This window comes from Microcaecilia unicolor, chromosome 9 (assembly GCF_901765095.1).
Source record: "Microcaecilia unicolor chromosome 9, aMicUni1.1, whole genome shotgun sequence".
In the NCBI taxonomy this organism is placed as follows: Eukaryota; Metazoa; Chordata; class Amphibia; order Gymnophiona; family Siphonopidae; genus Microcaecilia; species Microcaecilia unicolor.
This window is the reverse complement of record NC_044039.1, coordinates 34,220,495-34,244,401: the sequence shown is the minus strand read 5'-3', so window position 1 is coordinate 34,244,401 and position 23,907 is coordinate 34,220,495. Positions and strand designations below refer to the sequence as shown.

At 44.8% G+C, this 23,907-nt stretch overlaps 1 protein-coding gene across 1 annotated transcript in view; it reads right to left on the bottom strand.

Annotated features, from left to right (window-relative positions):
• LOC115477383 (prostaglandin F synthase 1-like) overlaps nucleotides 1–23,907 on the bottom strand; it is an 87,510-nt gene that overhangs the window by 47,096 nt on the left and 16,507 nt on the right. The window contains exons 3-6 of the mRNA XM_030214224.1: nucleotides 21,697–21,864; nucleotides 20,707–20,823; nucleotides 11,337–11,414; nucleotides 4,739–4,861 (exon numbers count right to left, since the gene is read on the bottom strand). Coding sequence (XP_030070084.1) covers nucleotides 4,739–4,861; nucleotides 11,337–11,414; nucleotides 20,707–20,823; nucleotides 21,697–21,864 — 486 coding nt within the window. The remainder of the gene's footprint in view (nucleotides 1–4,738; nucleotides 4,862–11,336; nucleotides 11,415–20,706; nucleotides 20,824–21,696; nucleotides 21,865–23,907) is intronic.

Sequence of the window (23,907 nt, the reverse complement as noted above, 5' to 3'; positions counted from 1 at the left end):
GCCCTTGGAGCCAGGATTATACTTGGTGGTCCTTTTATAATGCTACTTCCCCCTCTGACTCTTCTCTAAGGCCAGTTTTTACGTCTCCCTATCCAGCCTCTGGAGTGTTTTGTTTAACAAGAAGCATCTCAACTGTTCTTCCCATTCCCTGTAACTATACTAATGTTCTCCCAGAAAAAGGAGAATCTGTGTGGGTAGTTTCTCCAGGTACTCCTATGTGCCCTGCTACCATACCTGTAGATTATGACCCAGGTGATTATCTGGCTCCTAAGCGTACCACTGAGAAGACTATAGTGTCCAAGCTTATTTTCTACTTTCATAAGTCCCCGGGGTATGAAGAGTTACTAACAAATGAGCAGCCTGTCACAATTGGGGATTGGCGCCTATGGTGTGCAAAATCTCCATTTCGTCTTCGTTCCCCCTGGGATAGGGGCTCGCATTATGGGCACCCTAAGTACCCTGTCCAGCCTGAGCCAACATTTATTGGGAACTTTCCTCACCCTCTTCTTGGTCATTACTGGCTCTGTGATAATGTCCTCCACATGATTCTTCCCTCCACATATGATTTTTGTGTATTGGTAACCTTGAATTATTTTCCTAAAGTTATTCCTCTTAAGCCACTATCCCCGCACCGCTCTAAGCGAGAGGCTTTGTCCTTACCCTCCTCCGTTGCCACAGAGGATGAGGCGATTGAATTAGCCCTCCAGTATATCAATTCTACTTATCCTCTGACTAAAAAGAGACTTGTAGCCCTTTCTGCCACGGCCTGGATTCCAATTGGAGGCCCGGTAGCGGGTATTACTGAACTAGGTATGGCTACCCGGAGACTTCAATCCCTACTCCATGTTTTAGTTCATGAGCTGAACGTGGTAGTCAATGCATTGCAGGATCAAATTAATGAATTAAGTATAGTTTCTCGGTATAACCGTATGGGTCTTGACTACCTCTTTGCAGCCCAGGGTGGCCTCTGCACAGTGTTAAATTCTTCAGAGTGCTGTACTATTGTCATAAATAGGACGCATGTGGTTAGGCATGCCATGGATAAAGTCCTACAGTTGGCCAGCCTTAATGTGGAGGATTACCGAGGAGGATTAGACCTTACCTCCTGGTGGTGGTCATTGACCTCCTGGATACGTCCCTTGTTCATTTCCCTAATAGTCTTAGTTTTAGCAGGGTTGTTGTTTTGTTTCCTGGCCTCATGTGCTTCGGCAGTATGCCGTCGAACCTTAACAAGTAGGGTAATGGTGGTTCATAAGTCTATTCCTAGTTAGGATCACTATAATCTCCAGAGTCTGAGTAGTGAGACTTATCTCTGCATAAGCTGATTTTAGTCTCAAAGGGGGGAATGAGGCAGCCATGGCATAATTATATATATAAGAAATGATATTAAAAGCTTGAAGTTTGAATTCTAGCTTTTTACCTGGCAACTAAAGTGAAGGAATGTCATCTGGTTTAGGTTATTTACGTTTGCCGGGCTGGGTTAGAAAGGTCAGAGACAGGAATTTCTTTCACCCTGGTGAATGATGAAAGCTAGCTCAACAGCTGTATATTATTAGGCATGCTGAGTAGCCTTTGTAAGCTCTGGCATGAGCCAGATATATTGTAGTTTAAAATGCTTAGAAGAAAATACTATTTAGAGAGAGAGAGGCAATAGATTAGTATTTACAAGTTTTTGATATTTAGAATATGTCTTATAAGAAATACTGATTCTGTGTAGTTAAATGTAGAATACCTTTTTAAATCTAATGTTACTCTCTGCTGTATTTTCTAAGCAAAGACTGTAGTGAAGAGGCCAACATGTGGTTTGACTTAGCCATAGTTCTGGCTGGTTCAATGTATAAGCTGATAGGTGAAGAGGTCAGGACTAGTCAGCTCTCTTCTCCTTGATTAATTATAGGTAAAATGTAGAAATGGTCTTGAAAGTGATAACCTGATATGTATGCTATTAAGTAAGACTGACTTTTGACCTCTTTAATGAATGCCAGAGTTTAGTTAGCAGTTAGTACTAGGAATATGAGAAATCAATCATAATAACATGTAAGAGTTCTGGAGACCAAATGTCTGGTGTAAGGGGCCCCAGGTCACAGGTCAGTTTGAGAAATATCAAACCTATGTAACTGATATTTTTAAGGTAATGATTGGTTGAGGCAAGGTAATCAATCTATTCCTTAACCAATTGGAGAGTAAGGGGGCTAGGCTAGGCTAGGCTAGGCTAGATAGAACAGTATTTAAGTAGGAGAAGAAGCAGTTTACGTCAGAAGGAGCTCAGAAGAAAGAGAAGGACAGAAGGAACAGACAGAAGAGAAGAGAGCTGAAGAGGACAGACAAAAGCCATAACATCCAGAGAGCTGAGAGAGAGAGAAGAGAGCTAGAACTGATGTCCTGCTTTGTTTGCTGGCAAATAAAGAAGATTTTTCTCTCATACTGGTGTGTGCTGTCTGACTCCTGAAGCATCACAAATTCATGCATCCATTCCTGCAACAGTACTACACTGCGGGAGGAGGAGGAGGAGGGCAAAGGTTGAGCGGTGCTGCATCAAGCAGGGGTGGACAAAAAGGGAGGGATGGACTGCATCATGGGGGAAGGACAAAAAGGGAGAGAGGGGCTACATCAAGGGCAAGGAGGGAGACAGGTGTTTCAGCAGGGGTGGGAGCAAGGAGGGCTTAATTCTTCTGATTATTTCTCAATGATTCTAATTATTTTAAATGTTTCTTGATACTTTTTAAATCATTTTTGTTAAATTATATAAAACTAGTAAAAAAGGCCCGTTTCTGACACAAATGAAACGGGTGCTAGCACGGTTTTCCTCGAAGTCTGTATGTTTGAGAGAGTGTGTGTGAGAGTGACTGTGTGAGAGAGAGAGAGAGAGAGAGAGAGAGTGAAAGTGCGAGTGTGTGTGTGTGACAGAGAGAGAGTGAGACTGGGTGCGAGTGTGTCTGTGAGAGAGAGAGAGTGTTTATGTGAGAATGAGAGTTTGTGCCAGGGGCCCCCTCCCTCCCCCTCCCTTCCTTCCCCCTCCCCCTCCCAGTTTCAGGGTCGTCCCCCACCTCCCTCCCTCCCAGTTCCAGGGTCGTTCCCTCCCTCCCTCCCTCCGACTTTCAGTGTCGTTCCCTCCCTCCCTCCGACTTTCAGGGTCCCTCCTTCCCTCCGACTTTCAGGGTACCTCCCTCCCTCCGAGTTTCAGGGTCCCTCCCTCCCTCCAGAGGAGTCGTGGCGGCTGCCCACACACCCTCCCATGGAGCCCGGAGGGGCAGCCGTGGCCGTCGCCTGCTTTTCTTCTCTGCAGCGCCGCTCTGACTCCTGAGGTCCCCCTCCCCCGCGCCCAGCACAGGAACGCGCGAGTGCACCCGTGCGCCAACTCGGCACAGCAGCACGCTCTCCATGGCTCTGCCCCCACTGCTGACGTCCAAGGAGGACTCCGACCTTTCTTTCCCTGCCATTGGTCGTGACGCTCTCAGCTACTCTGCCCCTCAACGCTTCTGTTTCTTTTTCAAGCTCTGCCTCCGCTCCTGTGCCCTGCCCCCTTCGCCCCTCCTCCTCTGGCTCTGGCGTTCTATGTGACGTCAGCCTGGGCTACGGAACCTAGCAGACCAACTCTGAAGAAGCCACGGAAACAGGCAGCAAGACGCAGAGAATGTTGGAGGTGAGAATTATTATATAGGAAATGCACTGTGGCTCTAGAGCTCCTCACTTACTAAAAGTCCAACAGGGCTCCTCACTTAGGGGGTCTTTACTAAAGCTTAGCTCGAGTTATCTGCAGCAGGGCCCCTAGGAATAAAATGAGTCTTGCTGCAGATAACTCGAGCTAAGCTTTAGTAAAAGACCCCCTTAATATAAATCCAATGCAAGGCTTTTAACTTAAAAAAAACCCTGTATTACTCTGTTTGAAAATGAGTTAGTGAATTTTACACTTGGATGACATGAGTTCAACCAGTCAACAAATAAATGAAGTTCATCTATACTTTTAGCCCATATCATAAAAACGTCGTCAATATTGTTTTTTCCGTTCATTAGAAGTGAACAATATTGATCCTGATATTGAAAGGCAGATATACGAATATTAGGTTGTTCTTTCAGCTCATTGTTGTGTCATGATTGTAGAAACATTGAGTACTCTATAAACACAGGGGCTTCCATATATGATTAGTAGTTGTGCAGATTATATTCTGTTTAGCAAGGCTTTGAGAAATTGACTATTAAACAGGCATATAAAGAGATAGAGAGGAACTAGTAATAGTGTCATACAGGCTAAGTCACTTATCTTGTCTAGAAAATATCTTGTTGGGGTAGATGGTCGCTCAATATAAGCAGGACAGAAGAAAAACAATGTGGTTATCCTGGATTGTTTGACTGAATCTGATCTGGTTGACAGTTTTTACATGCTGGATATGCACCACCAAGGAACTTTGGTGGTCAGGCGTAGCCAGACCTCAGATTTTGGATGAGCTGTTAGTTAGTAGTTGAATCCTTGCAGGAACACTGTTGTCTGGAAGGGTTGTTGGGTAGGGAGGTTATGGGGTGAAGGTTGTAATTATTTTATGCCTTGTTTTATGGAAGAGTGAAATTTTATTATTATATTTTCTATTATTGTGGATATCTGCTACTGTAAAATCACTTTGGGTCCAGTTAATCTATTTATTGCCTCAAAGTTAAATAAATGCAGAATTGCATCTTGTCAGCTAGACTGCTGAACTTGTTTTTGGTTCTTTTAAACTATGCCTGGTGGTGCAGATTTTACCTGGTTACAGACTGGTTTGTACTTGAGGCCTGGTTTGTTGAGGATCATTTCCAGTTGTCTACGATTGAAATTGGAAACGCCAATGGACTTCACCAAGCCAGCATCTTTACATGCCTCCAGAGCCTGTTAAAGAGATCAATTCAAATGTAGTTAATCTGGAAGAATATAATTCATGAGAGGTCAAGATAGCATCCTCATCGATCGATAAATCTTTAATTCGTTCAATACTCAACTGGCAGTTTGAGGCTTCAATGAGACTGACTTTTCTGTTTTACAACCTGATTTGAAAACTGAGGGTCAATAGTCAAACATGTTCAGCCAGACAGGAGATGCTGAATATGGGGTCCTGACTGTTCAAAAATTACAATCTGACTAATGAGGTTGTTGCAGTATCCAGACAAAAGCACTGTTATGACATCACAATCCTTTAAAGTTAAATTAATTAAGAAAATTAACAAATTCATGTCCTATTAATATGCACAAAATATAAAACCCAGCTCTCCATATACTTCAATATAATTCAACCACACTTATATAAGAGGATATAATTCCACTTATTTAGGATCCTTCAGACTTCCTATCACCATCATACAGGCTAATAACGTGAGCCAGGCACTTTCATGATGGGTAGGTATTCCTCATTTGATCCATTTCAATTTTTAATAATTTTCTCTTATATTTTTCTTATATTTCATAAAATTAGTTCAAAATCGAATCAAATTGAATCAGAAAGAGCACTTAACTCAATGCTGAATATTCACTTCGTATTTCTTCTTCTTTCATTTCAAAACGCTTAGATTAAATATTCATCTCGGAGATATATACCGACATGAATTCACGTTTCGCAACTAGTGCTGTATGAAGGTAAATCTCCTCAAACAGGTCGGGAAACAGTTCACTGCTTTCTCCATCTTGTTTCCAAGATATGGTCACCTTTACACATTCAGGACTTCATTCACTCTTGCAGACAGTCAAGTTACTGGGGTACGTTGAGTTTTTTTCTCTCACTATAAAGTTTTTCATACATCCTCAGACCAATAAAATGTATAAATTGAAGTTTGCAACTGAAATATTTTATGTATATATTTTACATCCATTTGTCCTTGCCCATTAGTATATGTGAGACAATGGGGCTCATTTTCAAAACAAACAAAAAAAAAATCCAAAAAACATCATAAGGTGGTAAATGTACATTTTCCTTTCAAAACCATCCAACTTGTGGTTTTTGACACTCCGATTTTAGATGTTTTTCTGCACAGTTCATCCAAATTTCAAAGGGGCATATTTTGGGCAGGACCTGGGCAGCGCCAAAAGCTACTTCATACACAAACCTGCTTATAATCGAACGAGAAAAACGCCCAAGTTCCGACCTAAATCGGGAGATGGACGTTTATCTCACAAAAACGAATAAATCAGTATAATGGAAAGCCGATTTTGGACGTTTTCAACTGCACTCCGTCACGGATGCGGACAAAGTTGACGGGGGCATGTCGGAGGCGTGGTGAAGGCGGAACTGGGGCGTGGTTATCACCCGAACAGAGATGGGCGCCTTTCGCCGATAATGGAAAAAAAGTATGCGTTTGTAGCTAGAATTTAGGGCACTTTTCCTGGACCCTGTTTTTTCACGAATAAGGCCCCAAAAAGTGCCCTAAATGACCAGATTACCACCAGAGGGAATCGGGGATGACCTCCCCTGACTCCCCCAGTGGTCACTAACCCCCTCCCACCACAAAAAAATGATGTTTCACAACTTTTTATTTTCACCCTCAAATGTCATACCCTCCTCCCAGGCAGCAGTATGCAGGTCCCTGGAGCAGTTGTTAGGGGGTGCAGTGGACGTCAGGCAGGTGGACCCAGGCCCATCTCCCCCTACCTGTTACAATTGTGCTGCTTAATGCTTAGTCATCCAACCCCCCCAAACCCACTGTACCCACATGTAGGTGCCCCCCTTCACCCCTTAGGGCTATAGTAATGGTTTAGACTTGTGGGCAGTGGGTTTTGAGGGGGATTTGGGGGGGCTCAACACACAAGGGAAGGGTGCTATGCACCTGGGAGCTCTTTTACCTTTTTTTTTGTTTTTGTAAAAGTGCCCCCTAGGGTGCTCGGTTGGTGTCCTGGCATGTTAGGGGGGACAGTGCACTACGAATCCTGGCCCCTCCCACGAACAAATGCCTTGGATTTATTCGTTTTTGAGCTGGGCGCTTTCATTTTCCATTATCACTGAAAAACAAAAACGCCCAGCTCACAAATTGTTGAATAAAACATGGACGTCTATTTTTTTTTTGAAAATACGGTTCGGTCCGCCCCTTCACGGACCCGTTCTCGGAGATAAACGCCCATGGAGATAGACGTTTTCGTTCGATTATGCCCCTCATACTGTTGCACAGGTGTAAAGAAAAAAAGCTCCAACTTAAAACTGTGCACAATACATCTTATACTCTTGTGGTACAAATACAATGAACATATACACAGACTTAGCACTTGAATTTTCTGTTTAAAGGTTTTATAGATTTTCTATATATATTTTTGGTATATTTTTCTAGGAGGAAAAAAGACCTCAGAAGCCTAACGTGCTCAGTGCCACAGTACAGACAGTTTTAAGCACTGAATAAGGCACCCTGCTCAATCACTGGTCAAAAACCTCCGTTTTTTTAACATTTTCTTTTGCAATTAAAGCGTCAAAAAGAAATCAGATCTTCAAGCACAAACATCCAGCACTTAACTTCATGCAGTAATCCCGACGGGGACCCGTTTCGCCGCCGGCTTTTTCAAGGGACCTGATTGCTTGTGTCTTGTGCTCATACACGATCTGCCATTATTTTAGCAGCATTTTTATGATGTGGACGGAAATATTTTGACCAAGATCATTTTCGTTTTATAGTGCAATCTTGAATCCTGAGTTCTTTAGACTATTGCAATATAATCTGTTTAGGTGCTTCAAAACAAATACTAAAGAAACGTCATACTATCCAAAATATTTCATTACGTCTGATTTATTCATTAAAAATATTTGATAGTGTTTCCATGTACTACAAAAAGCTTCACTGGCTTCCTGTACAGGTTAGGATATTGTTTAATTTTTTTTTGTTTTATTTATAAAACACTGTATGGATTTGCTCCATCTTATTTGCTGGATCATTTAGTTTTTTTGCAAAAATCCAGATTTACTAGAACATCAGTTCTTTTTATTTTTCCTTCATTAAAGAACATAAGGAGAACTACTACTACTTAACATTTCTAAAGCGCAACTACGGTTACGCAGCGCTGTACAATTTAACATAAAAGGACAGTCCCTGCTCAAAGGGCTTACAATCTAAAGGACACGTGAACAGTCAGTCCGATAGGGGCAGTCAAATTGGGGCAGTCTGGATTTCCTGAAAGGTAAGAGTTAGGTGCCGAAAGCAGCATTGAAGAGGTGGGCTTTAAGCAAAGACTTGAAGATGGGCAAGGAGGGGGCTTGGCGTAAGGGCTCGGGAAGGTTGTTCCAAGCATAGGGTGAGGCGAGGCAGAATGAGCAGAGCCTGGAGTTGGCGGTGGTGGAGAAGGGTACTGAGAGGAGGGATTTGTCCTGTGAACGGAGGTTTCGGGCGGGAAGGTAAGGGAACTGGGTTACTTGATACTCTTTTTGTATCAAGTGACTCGTCTGGAAAAGGATGTTTAAGCTTCATTGCTTTCTGGGATAAATTATGGTTAGTTTTGTAAGCAAATTAAAACCTACTTATTCAGAAAGTTTGTTTTAAACCACAATGATTAGCATGCTTTTGCTAAATTGTAGTTTATTTTATTATTTTGATTAGTCCGTTGTACTTCCTAGAAATGACCAGATTCTTGGTGATTGTAATTCGCATTGAACCAAGAGGCATATGACGGAATACATATTTATTGTTAATGTTAACGTTAAGAATAAAAATGCCCAATTAATGAGCCCTTCCCAGATGCACAGAACATATAAGAGTAGAGCTATGAAAACAATAAGGCATTTATGACTCAATTCTGTAAAGGACGCCCAAATTGGACACCAAAAAAAAAAAAGTGTTATTTAAAGAATACTGCTTAGTGTTGGAATCCCTTGCTCAGTTCTGAGCACAAGAATTTACACCAGCTGGAACCCTGGTATAAATCCTCGTACTCTAAATTAGATATGGACCCCACGAATTCGAAAACACTCTGTGCAAATCCTAGAAATGCACCTGACTCACCCATGTCTCTCCCATAGCCACACCCCCTTTTCAGATCTGCACGAAAAAATGTATGCGCATGTCTTTATACAATAGCGACTATAAAGATGCACATGTAAATTCCAATTATTGCCAATTGGCGCCAATTGATCCTAAGCACCCAATCAGAGCTAATGTGCTTGTTAAGCAATTAAATTGCATGCACAATTTGGACGCATGACCAAACTTGCACGTTCAATTTTGAGCACTATATATAGAATTAGGTAGATAGTCCATTACCACAAAGTACCTTGATGGCAAATGGATCAAATATGCTCACAGTATTTACTGTCCTTAAGCTCCGTTGTGGTGTGCAATCTCCTGCACTTTCCTGCATCTCCTACACTCCTTTTTCCAGGAGATAGATTTTGAACCTTCTCTGCTCCTTTGTAAGCACCTCTCAACTTTAGGGATCTTGAGCAACCCCGATCTTCTCCTTTTAGATACTTTTAGGCATTGTCGGCTTTTAAGTAACACCAAACCAATCTCAAAGGTAGAGGTAAAAAAACAACCTTATGTGTAATCCAAACAGCAAACCCAGATGTAGGTGTGGACCAAGAAATCTTCACAGCCAGGGAGCAATAAAAACACCTTTTATTCAGCACCAGTGTGGTGCTGAACAGGGGCATAGCCAGATACCCAATTTTGGGTGGGCCTAGGCCCAAGATGGGTGGGCAGAAGAACTCGCCTTGTCCCACAAGTGATTTGGTCTCTCTCTCTGTCGCCTGCATACCATATGGTCTCTCAAACATTCCCCCCCCCCCCCGCATACCTTTTAAATAGCAGATTTTCACCAGCAGCGAGCAGCAACTAATACACACTGCTCATGTTAGCCCCACAGCATGTATCAGTCGCTGCTCACCGCAGGCGAAGATCTGCTATTTACAAGGTATGCAGGAGGGACAGTTGTTGGGAGTTTTCGGCTGGTGGGGCTTGGGGATCCCTGCCAGTCACATCATAGGTGTGCTGCTACTGGGTGGGCCTGAGCCCAAAGTGGGTGGGCCTGGGCCCACCCTTGGCTACGCCACTGGTGCTGAATAAAAGGTGTTTTTATTGATCCCTGGCTGTGAAGATCCCTTGGTCCATCCCTACTTCTTGGTTTGTTGTCAGCTTTTAAGGCCCAGAATATACCCCGATATCCTTTCATACCTCTCAGAGACTGTTCAGTATTTAAAGAAATACTCACGGCTACAGGCTCAATATTGACCCCTATGATTCTTACACGTCTGCTGTGATTATAGGAACTTTTGGGGCGATTTAGCTCACACCCTTTTTTTAGATGTAGCTCAAGGCAAGTTGTATTCGGGTACAGCAGGTGTTTTTTCTGGCTACAGAGGATTTACAGTCTGAGGCAATGGAGCAGCAGTGGGATTAGACATAGAATTCCTTGGCTCTTAGCTTCCTGCCCTAAGCGTTAGGTTACTCCTCCACTAACCAAATGTATGCTCGGTGACAGCTTGGCCAATTGAAATATTCTTAGTTACTAGTTAATTCCAATAAGTCATCATCCTTCCCTTACATCAGTCCGAAGTATTGGAATGTCCTACCGAAACAACTTAAGGAGCTCGCCGACCACCGACTGTTCAAGAAATCCTTAGACGTTCTTATTTGAAACAGGGGCGTAGCCAGACACACAATTTTGGGTGGGCCTGGGCCCAAGATGGGTGGGCAGAACTCTGCCCTGTCCCACAAGTGATTTGGTCTCTCCCTCTCTCGCCTGCATGCATATGGTCTCTCAAACATCCCCCTCCCCCACACCTTTTAAATAGCAGATTTTCACTGGCAGCGAGCAGCAACTAATACACACTGTTCATGTTGGCCCCCACAGCCTTCCCTCTGATGCAACTTCCTGTTTCCGCATAGGCGGGAATACATTAGAGGGAAGGCTGGTATGCAGGAAGGACAGTTGTTGGGAATTTTCGGCTGGTGGGGCTTGGGGATCCCTGCCAGACACTTCATAGGTGTGCTGCTACTGGGTGGGCCTGAGCCAAAGTGGGTGGGCCTGGGCCCACCCAGGCCCACCCTTTGCTACGCCACTGATTCGAAAAGGCTTACTCCACTGACAACTCCAACGTTTAACCTCTCCCTCTCGCTGTCACTTCACCCCTGCCATTTACCCTATGTTATCCCCTGTTCCTTCCCCTCCTGTCACTTTCTGATTCTGGGCCATCATTGTCTTGTTTTGTATCCACTTGATTTATTGTAAGCCACATTGCGCCTGCTCATGTGGGTAAATGTGAGGTAGAAATGCACTAAAATAAATAAATAAATAAATAAATAAATAAATAAATAAATACGTGGACCTGAAACATTTACTTAGTTAGATTGCAACTTTAAAAGAGCTGATGCCCAAAGATCTTTCAATTAGCAGTGTAACTTACCTTCCAAACAGCACAAAGATCTGCCTTGTCATAGATGAATCTTTTATTTTCATCCACTGGTGTTAAATTTTCTCCAAACTTCCAAAAAAAAAAAAAAAATTTAAAAATGAATACAGCACTATTCAGTTCTAATCATTTATGTTTATTGTATTTCATGCAGTCATCGTGGATATCCTGAAAACCTGGCTGTCACGTTTCAAGTATTGGGTTGTAATGTAATGTAATATCGGTTTAGGTCACATCAGTAAACTAGAAAGTGCATGTTAAAATAAATAACCAGTAATAAAAGGTAAACCAATAATAAATCAATATGCAAGAGGAAGAAAAAAAAAAAAGGCAATGCATTCTATATAGGGGCAGTGGAACACCTTCATAGTAGGTGGGCCCAAACAAAGCAACCTCTGTCACTGACCCCAAACTTCCTAGTTCCTGATGCTTTTTGGGGCAAAAGGTTGGTTACGCCAGGATCTCATTCAAAGGTGGACTAGTCTGGGCCCCTGGGCAATTGGGTCATGGGCTCCTAATCACCTATCAAAAGTGATTAAACTAAATAAAAGGCTAGGGAATATGGGTCTCCTACTGCTGTAGGCTCTTGGGCCCTATTCTATTGTACCAATGGTCAGTCCTCCGTGATCCCATTCCATTGCCTATGGATCTATATGTACACTGCTAGCACCCTAAAACTGTAGGCATAACTTGGGGTTGTTTGGAGGAGGATTGTATGTAGTTAGGGGGTGTAGAAAAGAGACAGTGCCCCCCTCCCCCAAATGCTGTAGCTGCTGCTAATAAATTTATTATGCTCTCTCCTAACCGCAAATATGATATCCTTACCTCTACCCTAAACCGGGACATGTGGTAGCTGGGCGGTAATGCCGATTTGGCGTGCGCTGACCATGCGTAGACCCTTACGCACCTTTGTAAAAGGGCCCCTAAATGAGGTGGAGTGCTGATATCTTCCAGGTGGCGGCTCTGGCTGCCCCCACCCTAATCCCCCTCCCACCCTCCATAAAGTAAAAAAATCCCCCCCCCCAGCCTGATCCCCTTCACACCCAGTCCATGAAGATACAGGAAGGTAGGCCTTGGACCCCCATCCCCGCTGATCCCCACTGGCTTACCTTGAAGAATCCCTGGTGGACCAGTGGAAAATGGGCAGGAGCGATGCCCACTCACTCCTGCCCATGTCGGAGGCTGCAACAAAATGGCTGCTGTGACCCCTAGTAGCAGCCTCAGGGGGTGGGAAGGGGGACTGGGATGGAGAGAATCATGATCCAGATCTGGGTAAAAGTTTTTTTATGCAGGTCCCAGCTTAATATCAGCTGGGACTTGCATAAGCTCTTGTGGCCAGGGCCCTGTGAGTTAGCCGGTCTGGCACTGACTATCCAGGGCTAATTTAGCCAGTGATGGTTAATGTTTTTAAAAAATGCTGACTGCCGCCAGCTGCATATCGGCCTGAAAGAGGCAAGTCCCATAGAGTACTCTGTCTGCTTCTTATGCTTAAGTTGCAAGCTTTGATTTTTAAAAGAAAAAAATTCACTCTCACTCTCTCTCTCTCCAGACTCCTTTTCACAACTATGTTCTTCCTTCACGTAACAAGAACTGTGAGAGTTCAATGTTCTTCTTATATATGCTTGGATGTCAATTTACAACAAAACAAATAAGAAAGCCTACACACTGATTAGCAGCTTCAGTTTGGATGGATCCATGAACTGTGAAACTAAACTATTATATTCCCTTGGAAACAAACACCTCGGGGAACAAGATTTGCAGGATCAGTATGCTACTACTTCAAATCATTTCTATAGCGCTAATAGATGTATGCAGCGCTGTACATATTATACACAGGTACTTTCTCTGTCCCTAGAGGGCTCACAATCTATTTTTGTACCTGGGGCAATGGAGGGTTAAGTGACTTGCCCAAGGTCAAGAGGAGCTACAGTAAGAATTGAATCAAGGTTACCAGGATCAAAGCCCGCTGCACTAACCATTAGGCCACTCCTCCAACATACAGGGTCAATCTCCCGCTCTTACAAAGAAAACTCACACATCACTGGATTCCACCCCTCCCACCAAATTGTTTACCCACCCTACTTTAAGACAATGTAACAGAAAACCCAGTCGCAAGAGGGAGCAAGGTACCCTAGGAATGGGGTGTAGCCAGACTTCGGCGGGAGGGGGGGTCCAGAGCTCGAGGTGAGGGGGCATATTTTAGCTCCCCCCGGCACCACTGACCCCCCCCCCGCCATTTTTAACCCCCGCCACCATTTTTGACCCTCCCTCCACTGCCACCACCACCTTTGACCCCCCCCCCCACCGCCAACCCTTTCGACCCCCTCTTCCCAACCCTCCCCCGCTGTCGGGTACCTTTGCTGGCGGGGTCCCCAACCCCCGCCAGCCGAAGTCCTCTTCTCCGGCGCGGCCGCGTTGCTGATCTGTAAGGGCAGGCTTCTGTTTCTGTGAGTCTGACGTCCTGCAGTCAGACTCACAGAAACAGAAGCCTGCCCTTGCAGATCAGCAACGCGGCCACGCCGGAGAAGAGGACTTCAGCTGGCAGGGTTTGGGGACCCCCGCCAGCAAAGGTACGTGATGGCGGCGGGGGAGGGTTGGCGGCGGGAGGGAGGAGCCGAAGGGGTTGGCGGTGGGGGGGGAGGAGCCAGGGCCAAATCTACGGGGGCCCATGCCCCCGTGGCCCCACGTAGCTACGCCCCTGCATTAAGATGTTAAATTGTCTATTAAGCACTATCTACTGTTTGCATGCCCACATTTAAAGAATACTGTCATTTACACAGGCAAGAGAACACTTACGTGTGTAAAAGGCAGCCACATAATCAGCGCAATTCTATAATGCAGGCCTGCAATTTACTTAGCGAGTAAAGGCAGAAAGGGTGTACACATAGGCGCCCCGTATAAGAGGCTTGGGGAGGCTAAGCCTCCCCAGCCCAATCGTCGACTTCCGCTTGTGGTGCAGCCCACCCTCCCGCCCCGCACATTCTCATCTTTTATTTCCGTGGCAGCGACGTCAATGAAGAAAAAGACTACAGGCTCGCCGCCAGCTTCTCCCTTCTCTCTGCACACAGTGTCCCGCTCTCGCGGAAACAGGAAATGCATCACCGCAGAAGGCGGGACACTGTGTGCAGAGACAAGGGAGAAGCTGGCGGCTAGCCTGTAGTCTTTTTCTTCATTGTCGTCGCTGCCACTAGGGTTACCATATGGCTCCAGAAAAAGGAGGACGGATTGAGCCAGCCGGGTTTTACTTCCATTGCTTTCCATTGAAAGCAATGGGCAATTACTTCCATTGAAAGCAATTACTTCCATTGAAAGCAATGGAAGTAAAACCCGGCTGGCTCAATCCGTCCTCCTTTTTCTGGAGCCATATGGTAACCCTAGCTGCCACGGAGCGTATGGAGGTAAGCTCCGCCCCCTTTAGCCTCCCCAAACAGTTGGGCTACCGACCGTCTATGGGTGTACACAGGGGAGGAGCATGATAGCTACACGTGCGGCTTATAAAATACTGTAAGTTACATGTTTAACCAGTGCATTTAGACGGATTTATTTATGCACTGCTATTTATTTATTTATTGCTACACGTGATATACTGCTAAATTGATCCAGGACAGGTGACTTAAGGGGTTTACAACATTCAATACAAATTCTAGACAATGCTGATGAGGGAGAAGAGTGGAAGGAAGGGTAACATATAACATAGTAAATGACGGCAGATAAAGAAAGACCTGTACGGTCTATCCAGTCTACCCAACAAGATAAACTCATTTTACATGGTATGTGATACTTCATATGTACACCCGAGTTTGATTTGTCCTTGCCTTTCTCAGGGCACAGACCGTAGAAGTCTGCCCAGCACTGTTCTAGGCAAAGGAGAGGACAGGTAAACGGTGAGGGCATTGGGGGAGGAAAAAATGAGGTAGGAAAGGTAAGCGGGGACTAGAGGAATGGGCAAAGAGTGAAGGGCACATGACAGAGGAGTGCAGGGCCGGTCTTAGCAATTGCGGGGCCCTGTGCAGACCAGTTCAGCGGGCACCCATTGCCCTCCTGCGCCTGCCACCATAAGCCATAATTTATCAGTTCAAAAGGAGGCTTAGAGCTCTCGGAACCCCACCCACTCCATACCTTGATATGAATCCACCACCTTTCAGTAGAACGAGGCAGACAGCGGCAGAGATTTTCATAATCCGTCAGCTGCCGATCCCAGAGCCTCCTTACTGAGGCATCCCGCCCATGCAGAAGCAGGAAGTGACATTAAAAAGGGGTGGAACGCAGCAGCGAGGAGGCTCTGGGCTCGGCAACTGACAGGATATGAAAATCACTGCTGCTGTCTGATGCTCTCTACTGAAATGTAGATGCACATTAAGGTGTGGAACAGGGAGGTGTTCCGAGACAGGAGGACAGATGTGCCAGAGATGATGAGCCCCTAGGAGCGTGAGGCCCTATGCGACCGCCTCTGTCGCCCCTGCCTAAGACCAGCTCTGAAGGAGCGAGTAGAGCATTATGAAGCAACAGAGCCAAAAGAATCAGAAAAGAGAAGAGACTTCAGAAACACTTTGAATGACTGTAAAGACATAGAGGCTTATTTTCGAAAGAGAAAAACGCCCAAATTCCGACCTAAATCGGGAGATGGACGTCTTTCTCTTGTGGGTGCCCAAATCGGTATAATCGAAAGCCGATTTTGGGCGTTTCCAACTGCACTCCGTCGCGGGAACGCATAAAGTTGACGGGGCGTGTCGGAGGCGTGGTGAAGGCGGAACTGAGGCGTGGTTATCGGCTGAGCAGAGATGTGCGTGCTCGGCCGATAATGGAAAAAAGAAAGGCGTTTTCAGAGAGAATTTAGGTCACTTTTGTTGGACCCGTTTTTTTTCACGAACAGGTCCCAAAAAAGTGCCCTAAATGACCAGATGACCACCGGAGGGAACCGGGGATGACCTCCCCTGACTCCCCCAGTGGTCACTAACCCCCTCCCACCAAAAAAAAAATGAATGTTAAACACTTTTTTCCCAACTTGTAAGCCAGCCTCAAATGTCATCCCCAGCTCCATGACAGCAGTATGCAGGTCCCGGAAGTAATTTTAATTTAGTTAGTGCTGTGCGGGACCCATGCAGAGAGGAAAAATCGGAAGAAAAAAAACAAAAACAAGCAAGTGCAGTCAGGGACGTCTAAATTACTAGGATAGTAAAAGGGGGAATCAAACCAGCAACCTTCTGATTACAAGCTCAGTGCTCTAGCCAGTAAACCACATTATTCAGGTACTTAGATGTCCTTCCCTTTCCATTAAGTCCCTCCAAGTTTCTGTCAGCCAATCACCGCTGTTTAGCTGACACAGATGTCAGCTAAATGAGCTGTGATTGGCTGACAGAAACTTGGAGAGACTTAATGGAAAACAAAGGACGTCTAATCAGTGGTGCACTGGCTAGAGCACTGAGCTTGTAATCAAAAGGTTGCTGGTTCAATTCCCCCTTTTACTATCTTTTAATTTGGACGTCCCTGACTGCACTTGCTTGCTTGTTTTTTTTTTTCTTCCGATTTTTCCTCCCTGCATGGGTCCCGCGCAGCACCAACTAAAGTAAAATTGCTCTGGGGACCTGCATACTACTGTCATGGAGCTAGGTATGATATTTGAGGCTGGCATAGAGGCATCTCAGGGGGACCAGTGCACTACGAATGCTGGCCCCTCCCACGACCAAATGCCTTGGATTTGGTCGTTTTTGAGCTGGGACGCTTCGGTTTCGATTATCGCTAAAAAACAAAAATGCCCAGCTCAAAAAACGCCCTAATCCAATGTATTTTCGAAAAAAAAGATGGACATCCATTTTTTTCGAAAATACAGTTCGGCCCGCCCCTTCACGGACCCGTTCTCGGAGATGGACGTTTTTACAAATGGGTGTTCGCGTTCGATTATGCCCCTCATAGGTGCTCTGAGGGTTGGGGTGGGGGGAGAGAATTCCAGTGTTTGGGACCTAAGTAACTGAAAGCAGTGTCCTGGGAAAGTGAAAGATGTAGGAACGAAGGTGACGGAACACAGGGAAGGTAGTTAGAGGAAGAGCAGGGATTTTGTGAAGGGCAATAGGGAATGAGCAGTTTGTTCAGATAAGCTGGAAACAACATTTGAAGGCTAACATAAGTAATTTGAAGTGGATGCAGGCAGAGACAGTGTTCAAGGCAGAGCAGAGGGGTGACACGGTCGAAATGGTGTGCGCGGTGAATGAGTTTGACAGTGGTTGATTGGATCTGCTGAAGTCACTTAATTGAGTAAAGAGAGAGACCAGCATCTAAATGGCAGATATCATTTAACGTGAGCAAATGCAAAGTGATGCATGTGAGGAAAAGGAACCCAAATTATAGCTACATAATGCAAGGTTCCACATTAAGAGTCACCAACCAGGAAAGGGATCTAAGTGTCATCGTTGATGATACGTTCAAACCCTCTGTTCAGTGTGCGTTGGTGGCTAAAAAAAGCAAATAGAATGTTAGGTATTATTAGGAAAGGAATGGACAACAAGAATGAGGTTGTAATAATGCCTTTGTTGCATTCCATGGTGCGACCGCACCTCGAATATTATGTTCAATTCTGGTCACCGTATCTCATAAAAGATATAGTGGGATTAGAAAAGGTACAGAGAAGGGCGATGAAAATGATAAAGGGGATGGGGCGACGACTTCCCAATGAGGAAAGGCTAAAGCGGCTAGGTCTCTTCAGCTTAGAGAAAAGACGGCTGAGGGGAGATTTTATAGAGGTATATAAAATAATGAGTGGAGTGGAATGGGTAGAGGTTTATCGTTTGTTTACTCTTTCCAAAAATACTAGGACTAAGAGGCACACAATGAAGCCACAAAGTACTAAATTCAAAATGAATCAGAGAAAATATTTCTTCACTCGTGTAATTAAACTCTGGAATTCGTTGCCAGAGAATGTAGTAAAAGCAGTTAGCTTAGCGTGGTTTAAAAAAGGCTTGGCTGGCTTCCTAAAGGAAAAGTCTATAGACCATTATTAAAATGAACTTGGGGAAAATCAGTGCGTTTTTTCTAGTGAAAAAGGCACCAGTACTCAACTGTCAGGCCACCCTTCAGTGGCAGGGTGATCACCAAGGGACCACCCCACAATAGCCAGGCCCCCCTGCATCCAGCCACAGAATCTATGACAAGGAAAAATTGATGTGTAGAGCCTGAGCGCTTTCATTAAAACTTAGGGACCATCAGTCAATTTTAGCAGACAATGGAAAAGGTGCCGGTACTCAGTACCCCCAAGTACCCTCTCAAAAAAAGCCCTTGGGAAAATCCACTGCTTATTTCTAGGACAAGCAGCATAAAATGTATTTTACTGTTTTCTGATCTTGCCAGGTACTTGTGACCTGAATTGGCCACTGTTGAAAACAGGATGCTGGGCTTGATGGACCTTTGGTCTGTGCGAGAATGGCAAAACGTATGTACTTATGAGTTACAGTAATTAATATGGAGTAAGTAGGTGCACCTAAATGTAGGCACATAGATAGGCTGGCATTCTCTAATGGAATATTAATGTCAAGATGCCATTATAGAATTAGTGCTCAGTACGCTGCAACTAACCACCTAACTTGTGGTTCCCAGTTATACAATTGCTAAAAGCACACACTCTTATCACATTGTGCTCTTATCACATACAGTACAATTTCGGCTCACTGATTCTGCACGCTGACTGCTAATTCTATGAATACATCAGTGTGCTTAGATTCTGTTATACAATATTAGCATAGACTGTCATTGGTGCGCCTAAATGTAGGAGTGAACAGTTCTGGCATTTCAATAAATGGGAAACCCACCTGTGGCCTACCCATGCTCCGCCCACACGTAGGCCCCCTTTGCACTTCCTGCAAAGCAACTTCTATGTGTAAGTTATAGAATAGTAACAGAAAATAGAGAGACTTCAGATCTGCACCAATTTAGATGCAATAAACAGCGGGTCAAAAAGTACTCTCAATATAAGTATCTTTATTAAAATATCACATGACGTGGTCCACATTTCGCCCTCACATGGGCAGCTTCAGGGGTACAGTTTTAAAAACAATAATCAAAATAATACGATAACCATAAAACATAATACAATATATAATAGCAAAAACATATAAAATGTGAGGGATGCAAGGAAATATATGTGCACAACACTTCCATAAAAAATATGCATAATAAATAAATAATGTACACAAATTAAAGTTCAAAATAAAATCTCATAATAATAATAAACAAGTGGACACTCCAGAGGCACCGAGCTGGGAGCGATGAAAGCCAGGACCAGCCGTGGACAGGCAAAGACTGGAACAGACCCCAGGTCTAGGTAGGTGGCAAGCAGGCAAAGTCAGGAACAGGCCAGAGGTCAAAGCAGGCAGTAAGCAGGTAAGGTCAGAAGCAGGCCAGAGCTCAATGGAACAAGGCAGGGCAGGAACAGGCTAGCAGGAACACTGGAACAAGGCAAGGCACACTGAAGTCTGTAAGTGTATCACTATAGCATAAAGGTTTTTTGACACTTAGATTATGCTAAAATATCTTTTGAAGAGAGATCTCTGACTGACATTTAGGTTATTTGGCAGTGTCTTGCTGTTTCAAGCTGTGTCTAAGGTCTCTTCCATCTTCTTAACATAGTAGGTACCAGGGGCGTAGCCAGACTTCGGCGGGAGGGGGATCCAGAGCCCGGGGCACATTTTAGCCCCCCACCCGGCACCACCGACCCCCTCCACCGCCACCACCAACTTTGACCCCCCCCCCGCCGCCGACCTTCTCGCCCCCCCTTCCGCCGCCAACCCTCCTCCGCTGCCGCCTACCTTTGCTGGCGGGGGACCACAACCCCTGCCAGCCGAGGTCCTCTTCTTCCTTCGTTCTGTTTCTGAGTCTGTCCGTCAGACTCAGAAACAGAACGAAGGAAGAAGAGGACCTCGGCTGGCAGGGGTTGGGGTCCCCTGCCAGCAAAGGTAGGTGATGGCAGCGCCAGGGGAGGGTTGGCGGCAGGAGGGGGGATTGAGAGGGTCGGCGGCAGGGGGGTCCAGAGCCAAATCTATGGGGGCCCAGGCCCCCATGGCCCCACGTAGCTACACCACTGGTAGGTACTTGCTGGCAATGTGACCCTTATAATATCACAGACTTATGTTCCCATTGTTTATCCATATTTCCACTGCCATATATTAGATTGTTACTTGGCTTAAGAATACAAAATAGACAAAACAAAGAAAAAAAACACTCAATATAAAAACAAACAGCTTTCTCTGACTCTTAACATTTTTGACTAGTGCCCTAAATTTTTCTACATATTTTCCACTCCTGCACATAGCAAGCTACCCAGTTTGATTTATCTAATTTTTATATTGGAGATCTCATCACATTCTCTAGTTTGTACCTTTAAGGAGATAGGCAAGTGAATGATGTACAGATTGATGTAATCCAGCTGAAGAGCTGTCAGGGTTTTTTTCAAAGCTGTCTCAACATACTCAGGTTTCAAAAAAGTCAACCAAAGCTGAAAAATAGAGAAAAGGAAGTTCAACTGATGAAAGAATTTTGAGATTGTATTCATCTCTGAAAAGAATTCAATTTTCAATCCTATGTCATAATTGTTACAAACAATGGGGAGGCCCCATGCATTACATCAAAAAGACATACACTCCAATGAGATGGGCCAGTTGTGACTTATTACAAACTGCATTTAGGAAGAATGAAGACTCAGGTCTCATGACTTGTTTACATCCTTTTTGCACAAAAGTTGGATATATTAAAAACATCATCTCTTGGCACTGGGCCGTGTTGGGGCAGCATTCTATTTTCTTGTTGAGAAGACAATATTTGCTTTAAACATAGTCACAACATTAAGGATTAGGTGGTCAGTCAATTTGGATATTCTGCTTGCTGGAAACATTCTGGGGCCCTTTTACTAAGCTATGTAAGCGTCTACGTGTGCCCAACGAGCGCCAGTTTGGAGGTACCGCCCAGCTACTGCATGGAACTTTACCTCTAGGTCAATGACTGGTGGTAAGGTCTGAGACCCAAAATGGACACGTGTCAATTTTTATTTTGCCGCAAGTCCATTTTCGGCAAAATTTTTTTAAAAGGCATTTTTTGCAGATGCGCTGAAAAATGGATCTGCGCGCACCCAGAACACGCGTCTACACTACCACAGGCCATTTTTCAGCTCACTTTAGTAAAAGAACCCCTCTGTGTGTTTTCATTCTTACAATGGAATCGTGTTTCTTGTACTGGCTTCAAATCCTATTACAATTCATTTGTAATTCAAAGTGTGAGAGTATCGCAGTAGTTTACATATTATTTGGAGAAATGTCTCTCAAACACATGGCTTTTTAAAAAAAGTAATAAAGATTTCAATGTCAAATCTTACCTTTCCAGTGTAGAATAGGTCTTCCCTCTTTACTGTGCCGTCTGCAATCTTGTCTCGGATAGCTAGTCCAATATTTTCCTCATTACCATAAAGATGTGCCCCATCTATGTGTTGATAACCAATTTTGATAGCCAATTTCGTAGCTTCATACGCTGTTTCTTTTGAAGTCTATGAGAACAGTAGATTGAAGAGACCCATTAGGCTTCCAGCTTTAAGGATGAAATTTTGCTTCAGTTTTATTTATTTATTGCATTTGTATCCCACATTTTCCCACCTATTTGCAGGCTCAATGTGGCTTACATAATAACCGTGATGGTGATCGCCAGTTCCAATATAGCAGATACAGAGTGACAATGTAGAGTTCGTGTAGGATAAACACATCAGGGAATAAGGAGGAAGGGTTGAGTTGTGATCAATTCGAGTCTTAGTTTCATTGTTTCAGTGATATCTGGTAATTAGAATCTAATTTGTCTGAAAACAGGTTTCCTTTTGGTCTAAATGGCACCGGGAAAGCAGGACTACTAGGCTTGCTTGGTTCAAACTGTGAATGGCTGCATCATGTCTGATGATTAGAATACGATCAGCAGTTGGCAGTACAGGTTACGGGAAAGATTGTCATCTGCAAGCTTTTATAGACTTAAATTAAACGGAACACCAATTCCTGCCTTATCTTATGGATAACTGTGTACCAAAAATCCACTTAGGCAGGAAAAACAGAGAGGATACTAGCTGACAACTGGTGAAATACACCAGAGGGTCATGGTCACTCCTCCTGCGCTTTGTAACACTAGCCGCCTTATTTTTGAAAGAGAAAGACGCCCATATTTTGACCCAAATCGTGAGATGGGTGTCTTTATCCCGTGGGCACCCAAATCGGTATAATCGAAAGCCGATTTTGGTCGTCTTCAACTGCAATCTGTCGCGGAAACGGGCAAAGTTGACGGGGGAGTGTCGGAGGCGTGGTGACGGCGGGACTGGGGCGTGGTTATCGGCCGAGGAGAGATGGGCGTCCTCAGCCGATAATCGAAAAAGAAAGGCGTTTTTAGCGCAAATTTGGGTCACTTTTGTTGGACCCTGTTTTTTCCACGAACAAGTCCCTTCAGGCAAGCAGACCCAGGCCCATCCCCCCCTCCCTGTAACACTTGTGGTGGTAAATGGGAGGCCTCTAAAACCCACATGTACCTGCCCCCTTCACCCCTAAGAGCTATGGTAGTGCTGTACAGTTGTCCCTCCCACGACCAAATGGCTTGCATTAGGACGTTTCTGAGCTGGGCGTTTTTAGTTTCCATTATCGCAAAAAAACAAAAACGCACATCTCAGAAAGGACCAAATCCATGGCATTTGGTCCGTACAAAAACCGTATTTTCGAAACGAAGGATGGACGCCCATCTTTTTCGAAAATACGGTTCAAACCGCCCCTTCACGTACCCGTGTGCGGACATAGACGCCCATGGAGATGGGTGTTCGTGTTCGATTATGCCCCTCTAAGTACTCATTGCCCTCACCTGCTCTCCTCCCCCCACCCTTTGATCCATCCAATCTTCCTCTTTTCCTCCCTACAGTGCATCTGACTCCTTCTGGCACTGTACCTCTCGCTCCTTGCAGTAGCACAGTGCATCCAAATACAGTAGAAGTGCTTCCCGGGGACCATGTTCATGGCAAGGTATAGCAGTGCACTAGTGGATCCATGTGCACCCCACCAGCCAATCATAGATACCATGCTCCTTTAAGTGCATTATATTTACAGATTATTAAAAACATTTTTTTTCACATTTACCAGTAGCAACATAATACTCAGGTCTACCATGATTCTATATCAATTCAGAATTCACGGATCACATAAAAAGAGACCCCCCCCCCTCCCGATATTCAGCCGGTGATGGTCACCGGCACTGAATATTGGGGGCTACATGTGGGCAGGCTCAGTGGTGGAGCTTATGCAGGCCCAGTCGATGTTCAGTCGGGGCCTACATATCTCTTCCCTCTCTCCTGCCCCTTGCGGCATTTGAGCTGTCCTAAATTCACCCACTTAGCTTATGTGGGCCCCGGCTGAATATCACCAGCACTCGCATAAGACCTGGCTCCTCCCCACCACCACCCTCTGGCCCGCCCCTGACCAGCCCATTTTTGGGGGGCCGGTCAGGTGCGATAATTAGTGGCACTGCCTCGTTTAGTGCCACTGAATATTGGCAGTTGGGCAGTGACAGGTGA